The 20,489-nt window shown below is 44.1% G+C and overlaps 1 protein-coding gene across 4 annotated transcripts in view; it reads right to left on the minus strand.

The window, feature by feature from the left end:
- The window catches only part of FRMD4A (FERM domain containing 4A), a 666,577-nt gene that overhangs the window by 333,048 nt on the left and 313,040 nt on the right, over nt 1-20,489 (minus strand). Inside the window, exon 1 of one of the 4 annotated variants that reach the window (XM_061126254.1) lies at nt 19,693-20,072. The exons of 2 other annotated variants lie outside the window; for them this stretch is intronic. In XM_061126254.1, the coding sequence (XP_060982237.1) occupies nt 19,693-19,785 (93 nt within the window). In that variant the 5' untranslated portion in view covers nt 19,786-20,072. Of the gene's footprint in view, nt 1-19,692; nt 20,077-20,489 lie in introns of those variants that run through there. One more of the 4 variants, XM_061126259.1, reaches the window with a different exon arrangement.

Genomic DNA, 20,489 nt, shown 5'->3' on the forward strand with positions numbered 1-20,489 from the left:
ACTGCTGCATTGGCAGGCAGGTTCTTTACCACTAGTGCCACTGGGAAGACCAGACATGTTAGTGCATCAATGTTATTTGGGAGCCTATTAGAAATGCAGAGTCCCAGGACCCACCCCAGACCAGCTGAATCAGAATCTGCATTTGACGAGATCCTCAGACGATCCCTTTGTTCACTGGTATTGGAGAAGCACTGCTTTGAGCAGAACAGCCTAGAACAGCGATCTTTAGTAACTGTTGCTTTCACTTATGGAAATCTTTGCCCAAGTGTCACTGAGGGTGGAAATATATCTCTTATAAGCACATCTCCTCGGGTTGAGTCAGGGGTGAGTTATCTAAGTCTTCTTGGCCCCCTAGTGGCACCTCCCACTGCTGCCAGTGGGTACTTTTACTTCTATAGGGGAAGCAAGGGTGCCCAGGGCTTGTACCCTAATGTCTACTGTCCCAGAGGGCATGAGCCACCACTTTCTGAACAACATCTAAGCCCCGGCTTACTATGGGAGCTCAAGCAACAATCTGTCATCTCTAACAAATGATTTTGAGGCAAATTTACATGCACAAAAGGACATAAGAAAAATCAAAGAAAGCAAGCAGATAGCCCACTTAATATGAAAGCAAGATAATACAAAGAGAGAAATGAGAGCAGCCCTATAGTCAGAACTGCCGGGCAAATATAGGATGCCCAGCTGAATTTGAATTTCACGTAAACAACATGAGACAGACTTACACTAAAGCACTATTTGTTTGTTGTTCACCTGAAACTCAAAATTTACCTGGGTATCCCATATTTTCACTTGCCAAATCTAGCAATGCTCATTCCTCCCTCAAGGACACTTTTCTCCAAATCTTAGGGCCCAGGAGTCTCCTTCCAGATTGGACCCCAAGCAGATTCCTCTCCAAGAGGTCTCTGCCTGGGTTCAAATCCTGGATCTGCCGATGGTGGCAGCTGTGGAACCCTGGGAGAATGATTTAATCTCTGTCTTCCTCTTCTGTAAAGCAGGGAGGTAGGAAAACCTATCTCACAGGGCTGTCTGGGGGCTAAAGGAGAAGGTACTGTAAATTAGTGTGTTAGTCACTCAGTCGTGTCCAACTCTGTGACCTCATGGACTGTAGCCTGCCAGGCTCCTCTGTCCATGGGATCCTCCAGGCAAGAATACTGGAGTGGGTTGCCATTTCCTTCTCCAGAAGATTTTCCCGACCCAGGGATCGAACCCAGGTCTCCTGTACTGCAGGCAGACTTTACCATTTGAGCCACCAGGGAAGACTGATAACTGTAAAGTAAAGCACAAAGTAGGAGCTCATTGAATAAAAATGTACTTTTATATCATTGTCTATCAAGGTCTTGTGGGTCTCAGCAACTTCCTTTCCGTCTGAATTTGCTGCTGGTCATTTCCTTGGAGAACTGAGATTAATCTGCAGGGGGAGGGGAAGGGAAAAGAGGATGTGGCACCGGAAAGACACAGAAGGGGTTGCTTCCCCTCATTCTGAGGGGCCTGGCCTGGCCAGGCCACCCTGGTCCCTGCATTTCCGTTCTATCTCCCCCAGGGGCCATGCTCGGGGATGTGCTGAGGAAGGAGGGAGGAGAACGTGTCACTTGACATTTGCTCCTTGACCCTGGCTGACCCAGTTCATTCACCGCAGGATAGAAGGAAGTGCACTCGGGAGCCCTTCCTTTGCCAGAGCTTCTTGGCCGGATGTCTCAGTCACCAGGGAGCGAGATTCAGCCTCTTTGACAGTGAGCTGAGCAACCCGCGTTCCCATAGCCTGGCCAGGTGGACTAGCCCAGGATAGTGACACCTGACATCTCAAGGTCAGACATGCTCAGAAAACTGCTGAGCAATGGAGCCAGCATCTGGGAAGTGTTATTTCTTCCTCTGGGAGTAAACCTGACATGGAAGCCTCATCGCCTCCCAGCTTTTGTTTTCATCTTTGTTCCCATGAATGCCAAGATCAGAGACCAGATTCTGGTAATGAACTGGCCTTCAACATTAAACAAATAAAACAAGAAAGCCAAGGTATTGGGGGTGGGGGCAGAATTTAAAGTCTCTTCCCCCCAAAGAGAAGATGTTGAGGCCAGGTTTCCAGGTTGCTTCTAGCATCCCTCATAGAAATCAAACAATTCTCCCGAAACTGCAATCTGAATGCTGCGGTTCCCCTGAAACTGTCCCAGGCTTTCCTCCTCTGCTTGGCGCTGACCCATCGCCTGCAGCAGCAGCGCTTTCTCAGGAAGCTATTGTTATTTGTGTATCTGATGGTTGACAGCAGAGCACGCTGACAGCAAAATTTAGAAAGGCAAAGAAAAAAAGAAGCAGAGGGTGAAAAGGACAAAAAAGGAAGCTTCCAGCATCCTGGTGGGAACATGAAAGCAGACACACCTTTCTTTCAGCCCTCAGCACAGCAAGTTAGGGCTCCTCAGAAAAGCCATCCTCAGGCAGAGTTACAGCCTGACTGGAGGGTGGGCGTTGGGCATGACCCTGTAGGAGGGTGTGCGCCTCTGACCCTCCCCTGGGGCTACGGTCTGGCGCGTGTTCTCTGATCTTCCCCCAGAATAACCGCCACCGAGGGGCTGCACTAAGTCACCGAGCTCACACAGCACACAATGGGGGTGACATGGAGGGGCTCTGCTTTTCAGGGCTGAACATTCCAGTGAATTCATTTCCTTCTGGGAAAAAGCACTGCCTTGTTCAGAGCACGGAGTTCCCAGGGCTCGGCTTACCTGGCAGCATTTTGAATACACCTGTTGGGATCTTTAGCGCTGCCAGGAGAAGGGATGCTGTATGCTTTGTTCTGTTTTCTACTCCTAGCTGACTGTTTCCACTGTGTTGATTTCCCTGACAGAATCTAACGCAAACAGGGTCTGGATTAGGACTCCACGCTGCTTGGGAAGGAGCAAAACATATGCACACAAACATACAGCAGGCCCTTCAACAACATGGTTTTGAACCATGTAGGCTCCCTTATATGGATTTTTTTCAGTAGGAACGCTACAGTACTACCTAATCTGTGGATGGTGGATTCTCAGATATGGAGGAATTGTGGATAGAAAAGAACTGCAAATCTGGATGACTAACTATAAATTACACATGGGTTTTCCATTGTGCCAAGAGCTGGTACCATTACGCACTACATTGTTTAAGAGTCAACTGTAAGGACTTCTCTGGTGGTCCAGTGGTTAAGAATTGCCTTGCAATGCAGGGGACACAGGTCTGATCCCTGGTTGGGGAACTAAGATCACACATGCCTCAGAACAACTAAGGCTGCGTGTTGCAACTACTGAGCCTGTGCACCAGAACTAGAGTCAGCAAGTAGCAACGAAAGATCCCGCATGATGCAGTGAAGATCCCGTGTGCCACAACTAAGACCCAATAATGCAGTCAAATAATTAATTAAAATTTTTTTAAAAAGTCAACTGTATACACGGAATATAAGGGTAAACTAGGAAATTTTTTTTAAAAAAATGAAATTTCTCAGTCGTGCCTGACTCTTTGCGATCCCATGGACTGTAGCCTACCACGCTCCTTTGTCCATGGGATTTTCCAGGCAAGAGTACTGGAGTGGGTTGCCATTTCCTTCTCCAGGAAATTAAGGACAATGTGAAAAAAGAAGAAAAAGAGAAAATAACAGAAATGAGTTAAATGGAAGAGATAAAATGAAAAGGCAGCTATAACAAGCAAATTAGCCCTACTTTAGTTTTGAGTTTCCTGGTGGCAAAGGTAAAAAAGGTAACTGAATGGAATTATATACTTATCTGCTCCAAAAGGAATGAAAAGGATGGACCTTATAGAAGGAATACTGAATAACATAATCAACATTATCTTTAACTGTCACTTTGAAAAAGTCTCAGAAGCAGTTTTACATATGTTTCTTCCGTTGGCTTTCTGAGCAAGGTGGCGCCTCACCCACTCTCTGCTTGTCCACAGTCCAGGCTGTGCCCAGACCTGCCTGTGGCTCTTTAAGTTATTCAAGGGATTCCTGCAGACTCTTCCTCCTACCTCTGCTCTGAACCAACTTCTCCTCTGACTTCTCTGGTCCCCATCGACCATTTCAACCCCGATTTCCCCAGGTCCATCCAATTCTTTCCCTCTCAGGACACACCCACCTGTCCATAGGAATAATCTGAGGGATTCCTGCCAACAGTGAATTCTCATTCCTTGCCTTGGTTTTATGTCCTATAAATCCTGCCCACCATACTCTATGTTCTGCCCAAGTCCTAGTTCTCTTGGCCCTAGCTCAGACCCAGATGGCATCCTGACTGACTGTGAAAAAGGGTATCAGCCTTCAATAAGGATGGTGGTGGTTTAGTTGCTAAGTTGTGTCCGACTCTTGTGACCTCATGGACTTGTAGCCTGCCAGGCTCCTCTGTCCATGGGATTTTCAGCTCAATAAGGATGAGCTAAATCTTAATTAAAAAAAAAAAAATCTCATCAGGGAGCTGAGAAAATATGGTTCAGGTGTGTTGATATTTGATTGTTTAACTCCAGAATGACAAAGTTTAAAGGGATTAAAGTAATGAATAGATACAATGTCCTTCAAAGGATTTAAATAATGAATAGATAAAATGTCCCTCAATTTGCTCTTCCTAGTCATCCAGAGGAAGACTTTGGTTAAGTGCTGGAAGGCAGGCAATTCACAGTAGCCTCATCTAGCGAGAGGTAGAAATTAAGATGTTCTGAGATTAAAATTAAAGAGCTACATCTCTGCTATGGGTCTGAGTGAGAGGTGCCACATGGAAGGGACAGTTGAAAAGTGCGCCTTGTACTGTCCCTCTGTTGGAGCAGCATTCCACCTTGACCTCCCAGTAAGATCAAGAGCTCCTGTGGGTAGAGCCAAGGCTTTCATCAGAAAAGGAACTGTGAATCTATTCAAGTTCCTGCTCAAGGACTTGGCTGAGACCCCAGAATTCTCCTCCATCAAGCATGAAAGAGATGATTGAAAATGAAAAAAATATTTAGTTCTGCTGTTACCGGCCAACCACCTGGATCATAAAAGAACTTCATTTTGGTTCTTGTGCAATGTCTGGTTTGGGGTAAGACCACACACTGCTGCTCTGTAAATATGAGTTAGCAGTAAAGTACACCTCTAGGTGATGGAGTGATTGCTTCATTGGATGAAATTGTTCGATATAGTCTGCTTTGATACCAGGGAACATTTGCCAAAAGCAAACAAATGGGCTGATGCTTAGATGCCCTAATAAGGTTATGATTAGATCATAGGCTCAGTAGCTTCTTGAGTTCTATTCCTCTTACTAGGTAATAAAACCCCACTCTCAGCCAACAGGATGCTGTCTTCCTGTTTCTTATAGCTGAAGGATATTCCATTTATTTTAGTGTGTTTTAAAATTTGCATTTGATCTATCAGAAGAGGTTTTTTTTTAAAAAAAAATTCTGATTTAGTAGTAGGATTATGATGCCAGCTGGAGGGTCTGAAGGATCTATTCCAAGATTCATTTTGTATCGCCATGTCTCCTTTTTATGATATGTAAGACTAAGAAGAGAGAATACATAGATATTTGGTGTGGGATTGTGCTCTTTTATTGTAGAAGTAAAAAACTGGCACTTTATGGACCAAATGTAGCCTGTAGACATGCTTTCTTTAGCATGTCATGTTTTCCTTTAAGCTTATACTTGTTGCTGGCATATGAAAATTGAGATATTTCACCTCTTTTTCACACACATATATACACACACAAATACATATATGTGTGTATATATATATTCTTAATTATACGAAAATTGCATGAAAATTTTCCTTTGAAAAATCAGAAGATCCAGGAACACCAGCCCCAGTTTACCCATGGTAAAGCTGAGTAGTAACTGGCCATTTGCTAAAAAGCAAGTTCTCCAGTTTGCAAGGTACCACTTTCCTTCTTGACCTCCATGTGTTTGACCTGCCTGACTCTGGTAGGCATCTGTGTTATGATGCCTGTGTGGCGCCCTATTTTATAGGATGACCAGAATGAATAGAGGCAGCTCAGGATTAAGAGGAAGGATGAGGTCCTAAGGGAAGTATTGGAGATGGATATAAACCCTTGAAAACAGTCTGTTTCTGATGGGTGGGTCTCAGAAGGAGCAAGAAAAGTCTTGCCTTGCTCAGGCCCTATTCTAAGACACACAATCCATGTTTCTCTCATGCCACCTTAAAGTCATTCGACTGAAGGAAAAAGGGAGTCACAGACTTGAGAAGACACTTTTGTTTGCTGTTGGCCTTTGGTTCTGTGCTCTCTAGAGGGGACCTCAGAATACATGTCCAGGGATTGTGCTAGAAATACAGCTCAGATGGTAAAGAATCTGCCTGAAATGTGCCAGACCTGAGTTAGATCCCTTGGTCAGAAAGGTCTCCTGGAGAAGGGAATGGCAACCCACTCCAGTATTCTTGCCTGGAGAAGTCCATGGACAGAGAAACCTGGCAGGCGATAGTCCATGGGGTCACAGAGAGTCAGACATGACTGAACGACTAATACTTTCACAGTGATTAAGAATGGACTCTGAGCCTGAGCCAAATGCCTCAGGATAGTGGTATTCACCCCTCTACCCACCCCCAGGTGATGGAATGAGATGGCTCACAGCCTGGGGACCTTGGCTTCTGCTCCCTGGGCATAGCCCTCAAGAGGAGGACAGAGCTGTCACCAGGGGCCCTGATGTGAGCTTATTATTCTATGCTGCTGATATCAAATCAACGAGTGCCCCCTCCCATGTGTTTCCAGAAGACTCTTTTCTTTCTTTGGTAGCTCCTCTCCCTAAATGCTCTGATACTTGAAAACCTAGAACTAGGACCCAGTGGGATGGTGGAGGGAAAAGGGGTTTCCTTTCCTTATTCTTCCCCCAGGTTGACATCTTAACAAGAAGGATTCTAGATCCTGGCACCTGCATTGCTGCCTATATGTGGATGGACCTGGCCACACCACACAGCAGGGCAAAGCAAGGGTACTACTGCACACATGCAGAAGATCTTTCTTGGGGGCACTGGAAACTGAACTCATCCAAACCCAGACACACCTGATTCTGCTTGAGAGATGAAACAGTCTAATTCCCTAAATCAGCCCAGAACTGTGGGAGGGACTCACAACACATCTGCCTTTAAAGCTTTTCAGTAGTTTAAATTTGATGTACCTAAAAGTAAGATGAAAGTGGATGAGGAGAGGAACTATGTATGTGCTAACCTGGTGGATATTTTCAATTGCCCCAGATAGAAACCCTCTGATCAACAGGATGTACATAAAGCACCATGTTTGCATTACTAAAGGCCTTCACCTTCCTTCAGCCCAACTGGCAGATAAGACCAAGATTTTCTTCTATAAGAAATGCCATGAGGACTCATTGAGACAGAGCCTGATGTCAAAAACATGATTTCTTCCAGTTCAATCCAAAATCCATCTGCTTTTACAGAATAGGTCTAAACCCCAACACTCAGGGTTCAAATCAGGACCTGCTCATTTCAGGCATTTGGTGGCTGCCTCAGCCCTAAATTATACTTTCTACATCTACTCTGGGACTTGGCTGGGTTATGAAGCTCTGACACATGATAGCAGAAGCCCATTTTTAAAACATTTTCAGGAGTGAAACAAAACAAACAAAGCAGAAGAGGTTGTTTTTGTTTTTTTTCTTTCAGAGCGCTCATAGGAAAACTAATAGTGGTGGGGTGCTGGCTTTTGACACAGGTGACCAATGTGAGATGTTGAAATTGGTCTTTCATCTCTTTTGCCTTTTTTTCTCCACCCCGCTGGACTAGTTCTAAGCGACTGACTGCAGTTCTATTTTTCTAACATAGTGGTTCAAGTTGAGGAGGGGGAGCTGTTTAAAACAGGAGCACTGAGTTTCTAGGATGCTTCAGGGAGGAAGAGTCACTACTGGCCTTGGTTGTTGTAACCTTCACCCATTAGTCCTCATCCTGGGCTCCACTTGCTTGGTCCAGGACTGACCTCAGGTTGAGTAAGAATTCTCCTGAGAGTTTCTCCCTTTTCCTTCCCTCGTATTTTCCCCTCCCTGCACTGTGCTCTTTTCTATCCTTCACTGGTACCTATTATTTTTTTCTTTCTGATAAACTGTACTTCCAGGAAGACTTCTTTGGTGGCCCAGATGGTAAAGAATCTGCCTGCCAATGCAGGAGGCACACGAGATGCTGGTTTGATCCCTGGGTTGAGAAGATCTCCTGGAGGAGGAAATAGCCGCAACCCAGTTCAGTATTCTTGTCTGGAAAATTCCATGGACAGCGGGCTGCAGTCTGTGGGGTCGCAGAGAATTGGATACATCTAAATGACTGAGCACACACATTCTTCTGGTACTGTTTCTCAAACTTTAGTCCATGTTATAACCCTCAGAGGTTCAGATTCAGTATGTCTGGTGGGGAAACCGTGTATCAGTGGGTTTTGAAAACACCTGGATGACTTGCATATGGCTTGCACACAGGCTTTTTGATAACACTATACTCAGATGATTTCCTAGTCCTTGTAGTACTCAACTAATGGCAGCACTGGATAGTCCAACATTCCTTCTAAGAGTTTCTCTTCAATTCTCTTTGCACCTCACTTGCCTTCTTTGCTGGTTCCTCCTCCTGGGACTGACCTCTAAACTTGGGTCCAGTCCTCTGACATTTCTTTGTGCCACTGTTCAGGTCTTGTGGCTATTAACATCATCCTCCAAGAGTATACCAGACAATGTTCAACCACTGACTCCCCAGGGAAAATAGCCCCGATTTATAATGTTGGCCAATTTCCATGGTGTAAATTCTCCCATCACCAACCCTTTCAAGCTGCCCACTGTGGTCACTGAAAGTGGCCACACATTGGGAAGAGATGCCACAGTCAGCTCTTCAGGGCCTGAGATAAGCTAGTCCTATCAACCCCAGATTACCATCCACATTTACATCTCCAGTGCAGACTCTCGCCTAAACACCAAACACGTTTTTAATGTCCTCCATTTGCATTTTTAGTCATCCTCTCAAGTTTAACACATCCAAACAGAACCCCTCATCTCCCCACCCCTGCTGTCATCACCACCCAGCTTGTCTTGCAGCGTTTCCTATCTTAATGTCAGCTCCACTCTCTCGGTGCTTAGAACTCTTTCTTGACTCTTCTTTCTTCATCACCTGATCCATCAGTCAATCCTGTCAACCCTACATTCTAGCTAAATCCAAATCCATTCATTTCTCACCACCTCCAGAGTCAGCATCTCTCATCAAGATTCTTACACTCATGACCTAATGAGACACCCACTTCCTTGCCCAGTTCTCTCTTGGCCTACTAGCTGCAGGGGCTCCTTTAAAACGTGTCAGCTGAGGTCATCCTTCTGTCCTCAAACCACTGGTCTCTTTCTGTCCTGCTCAGAGTAAAACCCCAAAGTCCTTCTTGTGGCTGGTGCAGCCCTCTGTCATCAGGGTTCCAAACACTTCCCTGGCTGCTGCTCCCAACCACTTAACCCCACCCCCACTGTGTCCCAGCTATCACCCCTTACTCTGCCCCAGTCTTGGATGCCCTCCTTGATTCCTCAAATCCATCAAGTATATCAGCCTGCATCATAACTGTGTATGTGCAGTGTCCTCTGCCCAGATGGCTGTGTGCCCTGCTCTTACTTCTCCATGCTGCTCCTACAAAACCACATTAACAGAGATCCACATCCTACAAGATGCAGCATACTCCGCACCTCTTATCCTACTATTTATTTCCTGAGAGGCATTATCACCGATTATAGTCATCCCTGTGTGTCTGTGAGGGATTAATTTCAAGACCCGGTGTGCTGTGCTGTGCTTAGTCACTCAGTCATGTCCGACTCTTTGCGACTCCATGGACTGTAGCCCACCAGGCTTCTCTGTCCGTGGGGATTCTCCAGGCAAGGATAACTGGAGTGGGCGGCTATGCCCTCTTCCAGGGGATCTTCCTGACTCAGGGATGAAACCCAGGTCTCCCGTACTGCAGGTGGATTCTTTACCATCTGAGCCACCAGGAATGCCCCGTCTGGCCCCAGAAAAGCCCATGAATACTGGAGTGGGTAGCCTATCCTTTCTCCAGGGGATCTTCCCAACCCAGAAATTGAACCAGGGTCTCCTGCATTGCAGGTGGATTCTTTACCAGCAGAGTTACCAGGGAAGCCCTTCAAGAACCCCATATATATTCAAATCTATGAATGCTCAAGCCCCTTGTATAGAATGGCATATTATACTCAGCCTTCTCTATATGCAGGTTTCACATCAGCAGAAAAAGAGGGCCCACCACAACATGAAAGCAGAGGCTTTTCTACATCCCCTGGGCCTAGAACACTGCCTGGCATGTAGTAGGTATTAAAAAATTTTTTGTAGAATTAAAAAATTGAATGTTGGGCCCTAGATATTACAGTCCTTGGGATATTTATATTCTAAGACTGATTTTGTTTGATTGAACTTGAACCACATTTTCCAGAAATTATTAATATACTTCTAAAAGCCTTATTGGTTTTTCCTGATTAATGTTTCAAGAGAGGAACTGGAAGGACCGTTGAGGATGCAATCTATCCATGTGGAAATGTGACCTTGGGCATGTTTGAGAAAAGTCAGCAGGCAGTGGAGGCAAATGATCAGGGGCATGTTTATGAACTATTACTGATTCTGACTGGGAAGGAATAGGGTTGCCCATGCACTCAGAAGGGTTAATTGTGTAGTATAGGGTTTCAGGAAGTTTTTCTTTTTTTCCTCTCTTTTAAAGATTCTTTTCCCATATACCTGATAACAGAGTATTGAGTAGAACAAGAAGATTTTCATAAGCAAGTTCCCTACTAATACAATTAACATCCTAAATTGAGTCACTTTGTTAGAACTGACAATGACATAGATATTGACATGCATAAGGAAGGCAAGAACTTTGCAACCTCATCTTTTGGTTGACAATTCTGTTTGAGTTTATGATCATGAAAACATTCTTTTTATTCATCTACCCATCCGATAAATGTGTATTCATCCAATAAATATGCTATATATGTGCCAGGTACTGCTCTAGGCTCTGAGACTTAGTAGAAGAATTGATCACATCCTTTGAAGCAATTAGTTATTGAGTGTCCATGAAAGGAAGAGGAAAAAAAAGAATGAAAAATCCACAGATGTGGTTCATCCACTCCCAGATTAGAAACCACAGATCCATGGCAGAGTTTTCTTCTATATTGTTTCCTACACATAGATACTATTGTTCTCAGAGGTGCATTGATAAATCAATACAAATAACAGTGGACTGTTTTCAACTATGCACTCAAAAAAACTCTTTTATTACACAGGTGGATAGTGTTCACTCTGCTAGAGCAATTTATAAGAAATCTGCTTTCAGAATACCTATAGAGAGTGTCCTGAGAATAAAGGATTGGTTTTAGGAACATGGCTGCAAGATGGTGGGTTGAAATATACCCAGAAGGGACTCTGTCTCTGCTGCAGTGGAGAAGAACTTTGCTGGAGTAACTGGATTTGGGTGTTCCAGATCCCACCTTATCTAAAAGGAAGTCCTATATGGTACTAGCCTCTCTGACTTCAGAAGGCTGTGTTCAGTTCTCCAGAAAGTGATCTCAAAGTGTTGGGCACTTCATAAGCTGTCCTAGGAATATGGACTCAACTTTCAAAGAGATTAATTTTTTTCTCCTATTGAGAATGACACTCTTGACTAAAAATCCAATACAATTGACTCATTTATTTTCTTTTTATGTGAAGACACAAGAAAACACCGGAACTAGCTAATTTCTTCAAGCTAGCATCTTGTCCAGACAATCTATCTTGGCAATAATCTCACCATGGGGCAGCAGTTCTCAATGTGGCCATGCAGTAGAATCACCTGGGGGCTTAACTATGATGGTGCTTGTGTCCCCTTCTCCAGAGATGCTGATATTTATTGGTTTGGGGTACAGCTTGGTTGCTGGGATTTTTAAAGCTTCTCAGGTGCTTCCACAGTGAAGCCAAGGTTGATAAGCACTGCTTTAGGATGAGTGATGGCATTTGACCCAAAATGTTAACAAGAGTCCTAAGAAGAAATCAGGATGTGGGGACAAGTAGTCTAAAGAGGAAAATCATTGCCTGGTTTCATGCTGAGCTTGAAAGTTTGGTGCAGGACAGTAAGGGTCCTGTGGGTCCTGACCATTTGAATGTTAAATGACCATCAGCCCCATTTTTGCTGGTGGAAAATGTGTCCATGCTTCTATATTTCACCTTTCCTCCAGCCTGAGGAATGAGAACCCTGGTGTGGTACCCAGCAGAGGGGACAGCCTTTCCATTACGCCATCTCGTTCTGGCCAAGATGAGAAGCCATTGATTTAAACTTGACATGAGCTGTTGTGAGAAATAAAATAAAAGTTGGTGCACCAAGTTTGGGTCAGTTGAAATTCCATGGGACTGACCCACATGTACCACATGGCCTTCAATATAGCCTGTGAACCCAAGAACTGGAGTCCCTGATACAATTCATGTTCTTCCTCCTCCAGAGATGTGTGTATTTATAGAAGGAACCAAACCTATGCAGGATGAGGGGGTTGGATAATAATATGTGTGAATACACTGATCTGTCTGAACCATTTCTTGGCTGTCTGCTTTCGATGGTAATAAATATCCACTAAAAGCCGTCTGCTGTATGTGTTTTTGGTAAAGTCTTGCACTTGCCTGCATGAATACATTCAGAATGTAAGCACCACACACTCCACGACAGAGACTCTGTTGTACTCTGAATGCCTAAGTTATGCAGCTTAGCAGCTGTGATAATGTAATGGTTTGCAAAATAATAGATGGGCCACACGTCAACCTGGAATAACATGTCAAGTAATGAATAATGTGGGTGCAAAAAGGTTTAATTTATACTGTGTTAAAGATACTGCTCCAAAAATACCACACCATTTTAGACTTTCCAGGGCAAAAAAAAAAAAAAATCCTTTTTTACTTGGATATTTAAATAATTGCAGTAAAAGAGAATGCTTTCTTATTTATTTTTTTTCAATAAAGATATCCAATTCCTACTACTCTGTGAAGAGACAGATACTGAATCTGATCAATTGTTCAGATACACACGTTCCCCTTCAAGACACATGCTTTGGTCTTAGATTTCAGAATGAATAGGAGAAAAGCATTTGTCTCCTCAGTTTGCATTAACATAGAATCATGGACACATTTTCCACCAGCAAAAATTAGGCTGGTGGCCATATAACATGAGATGTGAGGCTCTTCCTGTTTATGGCTTCATTCTGATCCTCTTCCCTAGTTTTCTCCCTGAGGGAAGCTTCTGGCATCTTTCAGATTTCATTCATTCTCTCATCTAGTGAATGTTTATCACCCTCCCGTTAGGAACTAGGGGCCAAGTTGTGCCTCCCGTCCTCCAGAAGCATGTCATCATGTGGAGAATGAACATGAAGGAAATAGGCTGACAATAGGCAGATTCAATGCAATGTCATTTGTGCTATTACAAAGGACATATTACCACTCCAGTATTCTTGGACTTCCCTCATGGCTCAGCTGGTAAAGAATCCACCTGCAAGGTGGGAGACCTGGGTTCGATCCCTGGGTTGGGAAGATCCCCTGGAGGAGGTCATGGCAACCCACCCCCGTATTCTTGCCTGGAGAATTCCATTGACTGTATAGTCTGTTGGGTCGCAAAGTGCCAGACATGGCTGAGTGATTTTCTCTTACACTTTCAAAGGACATTCAGGGGATTCCTAGATGACGCTAGTGGTGACAGAAAAAAAGAACCTGCCTGCTAATGCAGGAGATACAAGAGACACAGCTTCCATTCCTGGGTTGGGAAGATCCCCTGGAGGAGGGCATGACAACCCGCTCCAATATTCTTGCCTGGAGAAGCCCATGGACAGAGGAGCCTGGTAGACTACAGTCTATGGGCCACAAAGAGTCTGACATGACAGAAGCGACTTAGCACACACACTCAAGGGACATATGGAGAGCTTAGAGAGTCTGAAGGAAGGGAAAACAGTTATTCATACTTGGAAAAGGGATAGGGTACCTGGAAAGGCTTCCCACAGGATGTTACCTTTAGACTGAAGGGTGTGAATAGGGAGTTGAGTAGGTGGAAGGAGAAGGCAGTGTGTATCAAGCCTACAAAAGCACATGCAAAGGCTGTGTGGCAAGGGAGAGCATGGTAGTTGGAGGAACCACAGATATGTTTGGTATGGCTGGAGTGTACAGTATCCAGAGTAAAGGGTGGGGCGATATCAAGCTGGAGAGGGTCTCGATTATGAAGGGCCTAGTAATTGTCTTTAGGCATTTGTACTTATCCTGAGGCAGGGATTTTAAGTACACAAGTGGAAGATGATAGGGGCCTGATCTAAGAAATGGGGCGGACTTAGATGTGAGAGAGATTCTGGAGCTAGAATTGGAAGCATATGGTGAGTGATTAGATGGGGGACCCTAAGGAAAGGGAAGATACCTGGGTTCCTGTGTGGGTGTTCAGGTGGCTGGTGGTGTTGGAGGAAGAGGAACAGGATTGTGGGTGAGATGATGAGTTCCACTTTGAACATGTTGAATGTGAGGGGTTGAGACACTCAAGAGAAGAGAGATGTCCAGTCCACCCTAGGACACGTGGGTCTGACTGATAGGATAAATCAGCAGGGAGATGGGCATCCTAAATAAATGCACATAGTATAGACTTCCCTGGTGGTCCAGTAGCTAAGACTCTGCACTCCTAATGCAAGAGGCCTGGATTCAATCCCTGGTCCGGGAACTGGATCCCACATGCCTCAACTAAAAGATACATCATGTCACAATGAAGATCGAACATCGCATGCCACAACTAAGACCCAGAGCAGCTAAATAATACATATTTTAAAGAAATACACACATTAAAGCAATGCGGGCCAGATATAGCTTGGCCCAGTCTTAGATTTTGGACTTACAAAGGTAATCTCCATCATGAAACCATTTCCTCATATTATAAAGTCATTGAAGTTTAATAAAAACGTCCCTCCCAACACCAAAGTAAACTCCTCCCCCCACTTCAAGGTCCACACTTGCTCTTTACTTAACTCATTTATACATTATGTTCTTACATTTATTAAAATTTTCCATGAAGTTCAGTTTTACCTTTCCAGCTGTAGAAGCAAAAGGCCCTACAGAAGTCATCCAGGCTTGAATAAGTTGACTTAGTTGGCACTGGTGTGCAATGAATTTGAAACACTCTGGTTTTCATGTTTACATAAAATTGGGAATCCAAGGAAAATTATCACCAGAAATACTTCTGTCTTGGCTTTATCAAGTGAATGAGCCTTAAAGAACCTCTCCAGGTAACAGTAAGTGTGACTAACGAGTGTGTATAAAAGGCTATTGGTTGTTAAAAATACAAGACAAGTGTTCCTCTACTCAAAGGTAAACTTCAAAAATATGCCTATTGAATGTAAATTGGTGCAGCGACTATGGAAAACAGTATGAAGGTTTCTCAAAAAACTGAAAATAGAGCTGCTATATGATCCAGTAATCCCAATCCTGGGCATATATCTGGAGAAAACTAATTTGAAGAGATACATGCACTCTTATGAATGGTAAAGAAGATGTTGTGTGTGTGTGTGTGTGTGTGTGTGTGTGTGTGTATGCAATGGAATACTACTCAGTCATAAAAGAATGAAAAAATGCCATTTGTAGCTACATGGATGGATCCAGAGGTCCTACTAAGTGAAGAAGTCAAAGAGAAAGACAAATACCATATGTTATCACTTATATGTGGAATTTAAAATATGACACAAATGAACTTATCTACAAAACAGACTCACAGACAGAAGGATAGACTTGTGGTTGTCAAGGGGATGGGGGTGGGGAAGGTATGGATTGGGAGTTTGGGATTAGTAGATATGAACTATTATATATAGAATGGATGGACAACAAGGTCCTGCTATACAGCACAGGGAACTATATTCAAAACACTGGGATAAGCCATAATGGAAAAGAATCACTTTGTTGCATAGCAGAAATTAACACAACACTGTTAAGTCAACCATAATTCAATAAAATAAAAATATGCCCATCATTAATGGTTGCCTCCTTTCTACATGCCAGGTATCATGGTAGGGTCTTACATAAATCACCTCTAATCCTTAACAGTCATCTTTGAAGGTAGATAGTGCAGATGAATAAACCAGGCTGAGAAAGCCTGAGTCACTGCCAAAGTCACACAGTTAGCGGAGAGTGAGGCTCTTGTTTCTTGGGACAGTGTGGCTGCCAGGTCCACCCTTTCTAAACCACCTAGGTGCTTCCTTCTGCACCTGAATCATCTTCATTTCTAGTTTCTAGTGTGTGTGTGTTAGTCAGTCAGTCATGTCCGGCTCTTTGTGACCCCATGAGCTGTAGCCCACCAGGCTCCTCTCTCCATAGAATTCTCCAGGCAAGCATACTGGAGTGGATAGCCATTCCCTGCTCCAGGGGATCTTCCTGACCCAGAAATTGAACCTGGGTCTGCTACATTGCAGATGGATTCTTTACCATCTGAGCCACCAGGAAGAAGGGAATGGCTACCCACTCCTGTATTCTTGCCTGGAGAATTCCATTGGCAGAAGAGCCTGGTGGGCTACAGTCCATGGGGTTGCAAAGAGTTGGACACTATTGAGTAACTAGCACTTCCACTTTGGGCTTCCCAGGTGGTGCTAGGGGTAAAGAACTTGCTTGCAAATGCAGGAGACTTAAGAGATGTGGGTTCAATTCCTGGGACAGGAAGATCCCCTGGAGGAGGGCATGGCAACCCACTCCAGTATTCTTGCTTGGGAAATTCCATGGACAGAGGAACCAAGTGGGCTACAGTCCATAGGGTTGCAAAGAGTCAGACATACATGTGTGTGTCTTCACATGTGTGAAGTGACTTAGCACACACACATCTCCCTTAGTTAACTGTAGCTGGATTGTATGACTATTGTATGGTTTATAACTGTTTCATTTATATAAACCCCAGATCCCTAATCTCTGCTATATTACCAAACACAGACATTTTAGATGTCTTTTTCCACTCTGCATAGCATGGTGATGGGCTGATGGCAGTCTGTGAAAACATGAACAAGAACCAGGCTTGGTCTCCCAGTCTGAGTGTTTTTGTAATTCAGGATTTGATGGCTGTCAAAGTAGGAGAGTTAGAAATGTGCATTTCTGTTTTTTAACCTCAACTTCTAGGCAGTTGGAAAACAGAAGCCCCTGTTTAATCCTGAACAGTGCATGACTGTCAGTGCACTAGGTCATGGGTTCTCTTTGGTTGCCAGGATCTCTGCCTTTGGTTAAGTTTCCTTTTGTGTGAAATACTAGTGACAAGCTGGGTATAGCCCATTTCTCAGGGCCAGGTTGCAATGTCAAAGCTCTTTCAGGGAGCAAAGGTGATAAAATATGGACTCCATGGCAGGGATGTAATATATCAGGTCCCTGACTGAAGTTTTGCTCTGTCCTTGGCTGTATGTCTCCGGAGGGAAGATTAAACCTCCACATGCCTTTGTTTCCCTGTTCATACAGGGCAAGGGCAATAAATAAGCCCAATTCTCTGTGCCTCCCTACAAAGTGCACTGGGCAAAGGTGTTGTAGAAATGCAAGGTTTTACCGCCATTAAACATCATGAGGCCACTGAAATCACTCAGATGTCTGGCAGCATGTAAACTGCTGACGTAACCAAGAAAGCTGTCACTTCTTGAATTCAGGGAGTCCCAAGAAAAGAGCAGTGGTTCTCAGTGTTTGCCCTGAAAGTAGATGCCACCTCTAGCCTTTCCTGCCGCCTTTGTATATAAATATATGATACTGATTCTGAAAGTTGTCATAAACCAACCATGCCATAAAATATCCAATTGAAATTGACATGACATCATATATTGCAGTTAGTCTCCCCCTCCCCCACGGTGGAGGGTGAGTGCGTAGCCTCACAGGGACATAAAGGGGCTCCTCTTGTGAGTGATGGGGTCTCGATTCCTCCACTTCACAGTTGGCCATGGAGATTAATAGGACATTTGATGCTCTGATGATGGACATGCTTCTCTTAAGGGCCCAGAAGCTTTCGGATCAGACTCCTGAGACCCTGGCGACACTGGTGTGTCCAAAGACAGGACGTAGGTCTGTGTCTGGAATGTCAGTGTACACCAACACATGCAATAATAGACAGGTTTCATATGTGACACCATGTTCATATATTGTCAGCTTTTCTTAAACAAATAACAGAAACGGTGCCTGCATACATCTGGACTTATGAAACATACGTGATTTATTATACCTCCATCTGGAGATTCTTACGGTTAAACAGGTTCCTGAGGATTTTTTGTGTATATGTGCAGGATAATTCTCTCCTTAGTTTTGTCACATGGTACAACTCTAGTGTGGGCAACTCACATTTGCATGTGAGTTTTCATGAACAGAACATATTATATAAACTTAATTATCATACAGGTCAAAAATTTTTTACCAGAACCCAAAATCACGTTATGATAAACTACACTTTTAAACATAATGGTTAATTTGAAAATTTTGCTCTAACATTTGGTCCTATAATATAAAGCTCTTGGAATAAAAGGGAGCACACATTAGACACTAAATACATTTAAGTTGATGACCCTCATGTGCAGCCCAAGAAATATGTCTCAGAAGAAAGACCCACACACAGTCAGAAAAGGAAGTGAAGTTTTTTCATTGTTACTCAAACGGCAGAAAAAAATGTAACTCATAGAAAGTCAGGAAATCAACTCCCTCTGGAAGTCTAGAATGCCCCTCCTACTTTTAAAACTTAAATCATGTTTTCCTTTAATTTAAAAATTACTGAGTAGTCAGTATACAAACCAGAAAAAGTCACTTGAATTAGATGCTGCTCCCCTTTATAAGATGCAGCAGGTTCACTGATCTATCATGAGAGCAGTTTGTGATGCTCTTTGCCTTATTGATTTAAGATTACACCTTAACCTAAAATGTCTAAGTAGACATCCACAGCTCACGGAGGGGCCTGCCATGACGCAAATGGATTTGGGGTGTTTCTGAGACCCACAAACCATCCCCCCATGAGTGGATACAGGCACTGCCCCCACATGCATGAGCCCCCCACATCCCAAGTATGACCAGATTTGTATTAACTACAGTCATTCCCCCAAAGTGCATTAGTCGCTTCAGAGAAAGACAAATCCCTGTTATTGTTTTACAGCATCTTGTCTGCCAGGCGCTACCGTAAAGTAAGCATGTTTTCAGAAAATTAACAGAGTCACCATCCATAATGTTAAAAAAAAAAAAACAAAACCGAATGATAGCAAGGTATTTGAAACAACAACAAAACAACAGAGGGGATTGTAATCAACCAGGTGCATCATTTAAACCCTCAAAGCATCACAGCTCCTTCGGTCTTTATCACCTCCTTTGAAGACACTGTCGCCCAGAAAAGGACAGGGAATTCGCAGCCCTGCTGCACTAATGGATCTGTTTCACCAGAGAGGAAAACAGGTTTTACAGCCCAAAGCTCTTCTCAGCAAGCACCCGCATCTTCCATCCTCTTTCCAGAGGGCAATCCCTACCCCAATCTTTTATCTTTCATCTCTTAGGGCTCCCACCTCCATGCACGGGGACCAGAATTTGCTTCAAATGTCTTATCATTATCTGTTAAGAATAAAACTGCATATACTATAGATTTCTCCAGCCCCCGGAATTTGAATTTTTTTTTAGGAAAACACGACTTCCAGAAGGGATGCTATGTACAATGAAAAGAAGCCTCTCCTTTCCTTCGGAGCAATTGCTTGGGTGAAAAGCGAACAGCCCGCCACGTTGCTTACCCTCTCCACGCTGCGTCTTCTCAGAGATCCATACGGGATTTTCAGTAGAAGTCTCTGGGATCTATTTGGAGCCACTGCAGCCTGAACCACCATGGTGTAGAGCCGTGGGTGAGTGTGTCTGCGTGAGTGTGAGTGCGTGTGTGTGTGTGTGTGTATCTGTTCCCAGCAAAGGGAGAGATGGACGCGTCCTCAAAACTAAGTTACGGTCTCCTGGAGGTTTCCCAAATATCAAATAACTGAAAGAGGTTTTTTTTTTCTTTCGACGACCCTATGAGTCAAGATGTGGTGTGTCTGGAGGTGGGGGATGGGAAAGAAAAAAAAAGAGCCCAAGTTCTGCAACTTCAGCACGCCGCCCGGAGCTCAGCCCTGCTCCCTCCTGTCTGCCCCTGCCTGTCAGTCCCTCGGTGAGACTGCACGTCCCAGGAGTGGGCCAGTGAGTGACGCTTCTGGGGGGGAGTGATCCTGAAATGTCAACTTTGCTTCCCTCGGCTCCAGACGGTAACCAGGTCAGTTGTCTAATGGAAACCCTATCAGACTTATTATTCACTCTGTCACGTGACTCTAACGCCCCTCGGCCGTACAGTAGGTCACATGCTCACCTTAAAAAGACTATTTGGAATATCACCATCTGGTGCAGAGATTAATGTGCAATTCTGCATTCTGATTTCACTCTCTTCTGGACACAGGGAAGATATTTGAAGGGCAGTGACATAACACAGTGGGGACTTGAGGGGGAGTCCCTCTTTGCAGTCATAAATTAGACGTACGCCCTGAGTGTCAGACCTGCATGTTTTTTT

The sequence above is a fragment of the Dama dama genome, chromosome 23, assembly GCF_033118175.1.
Source record: "Dama dama isolate Ldn47 chromosome 23, ASM3311817v1, whole genome shotgun sequence".
Taxonomy (NCBI): Eukaryota; Metazoa; Chordata; class Mammalia; order Artiodactyla; family Cervidae; genus Dama; species Dama dama.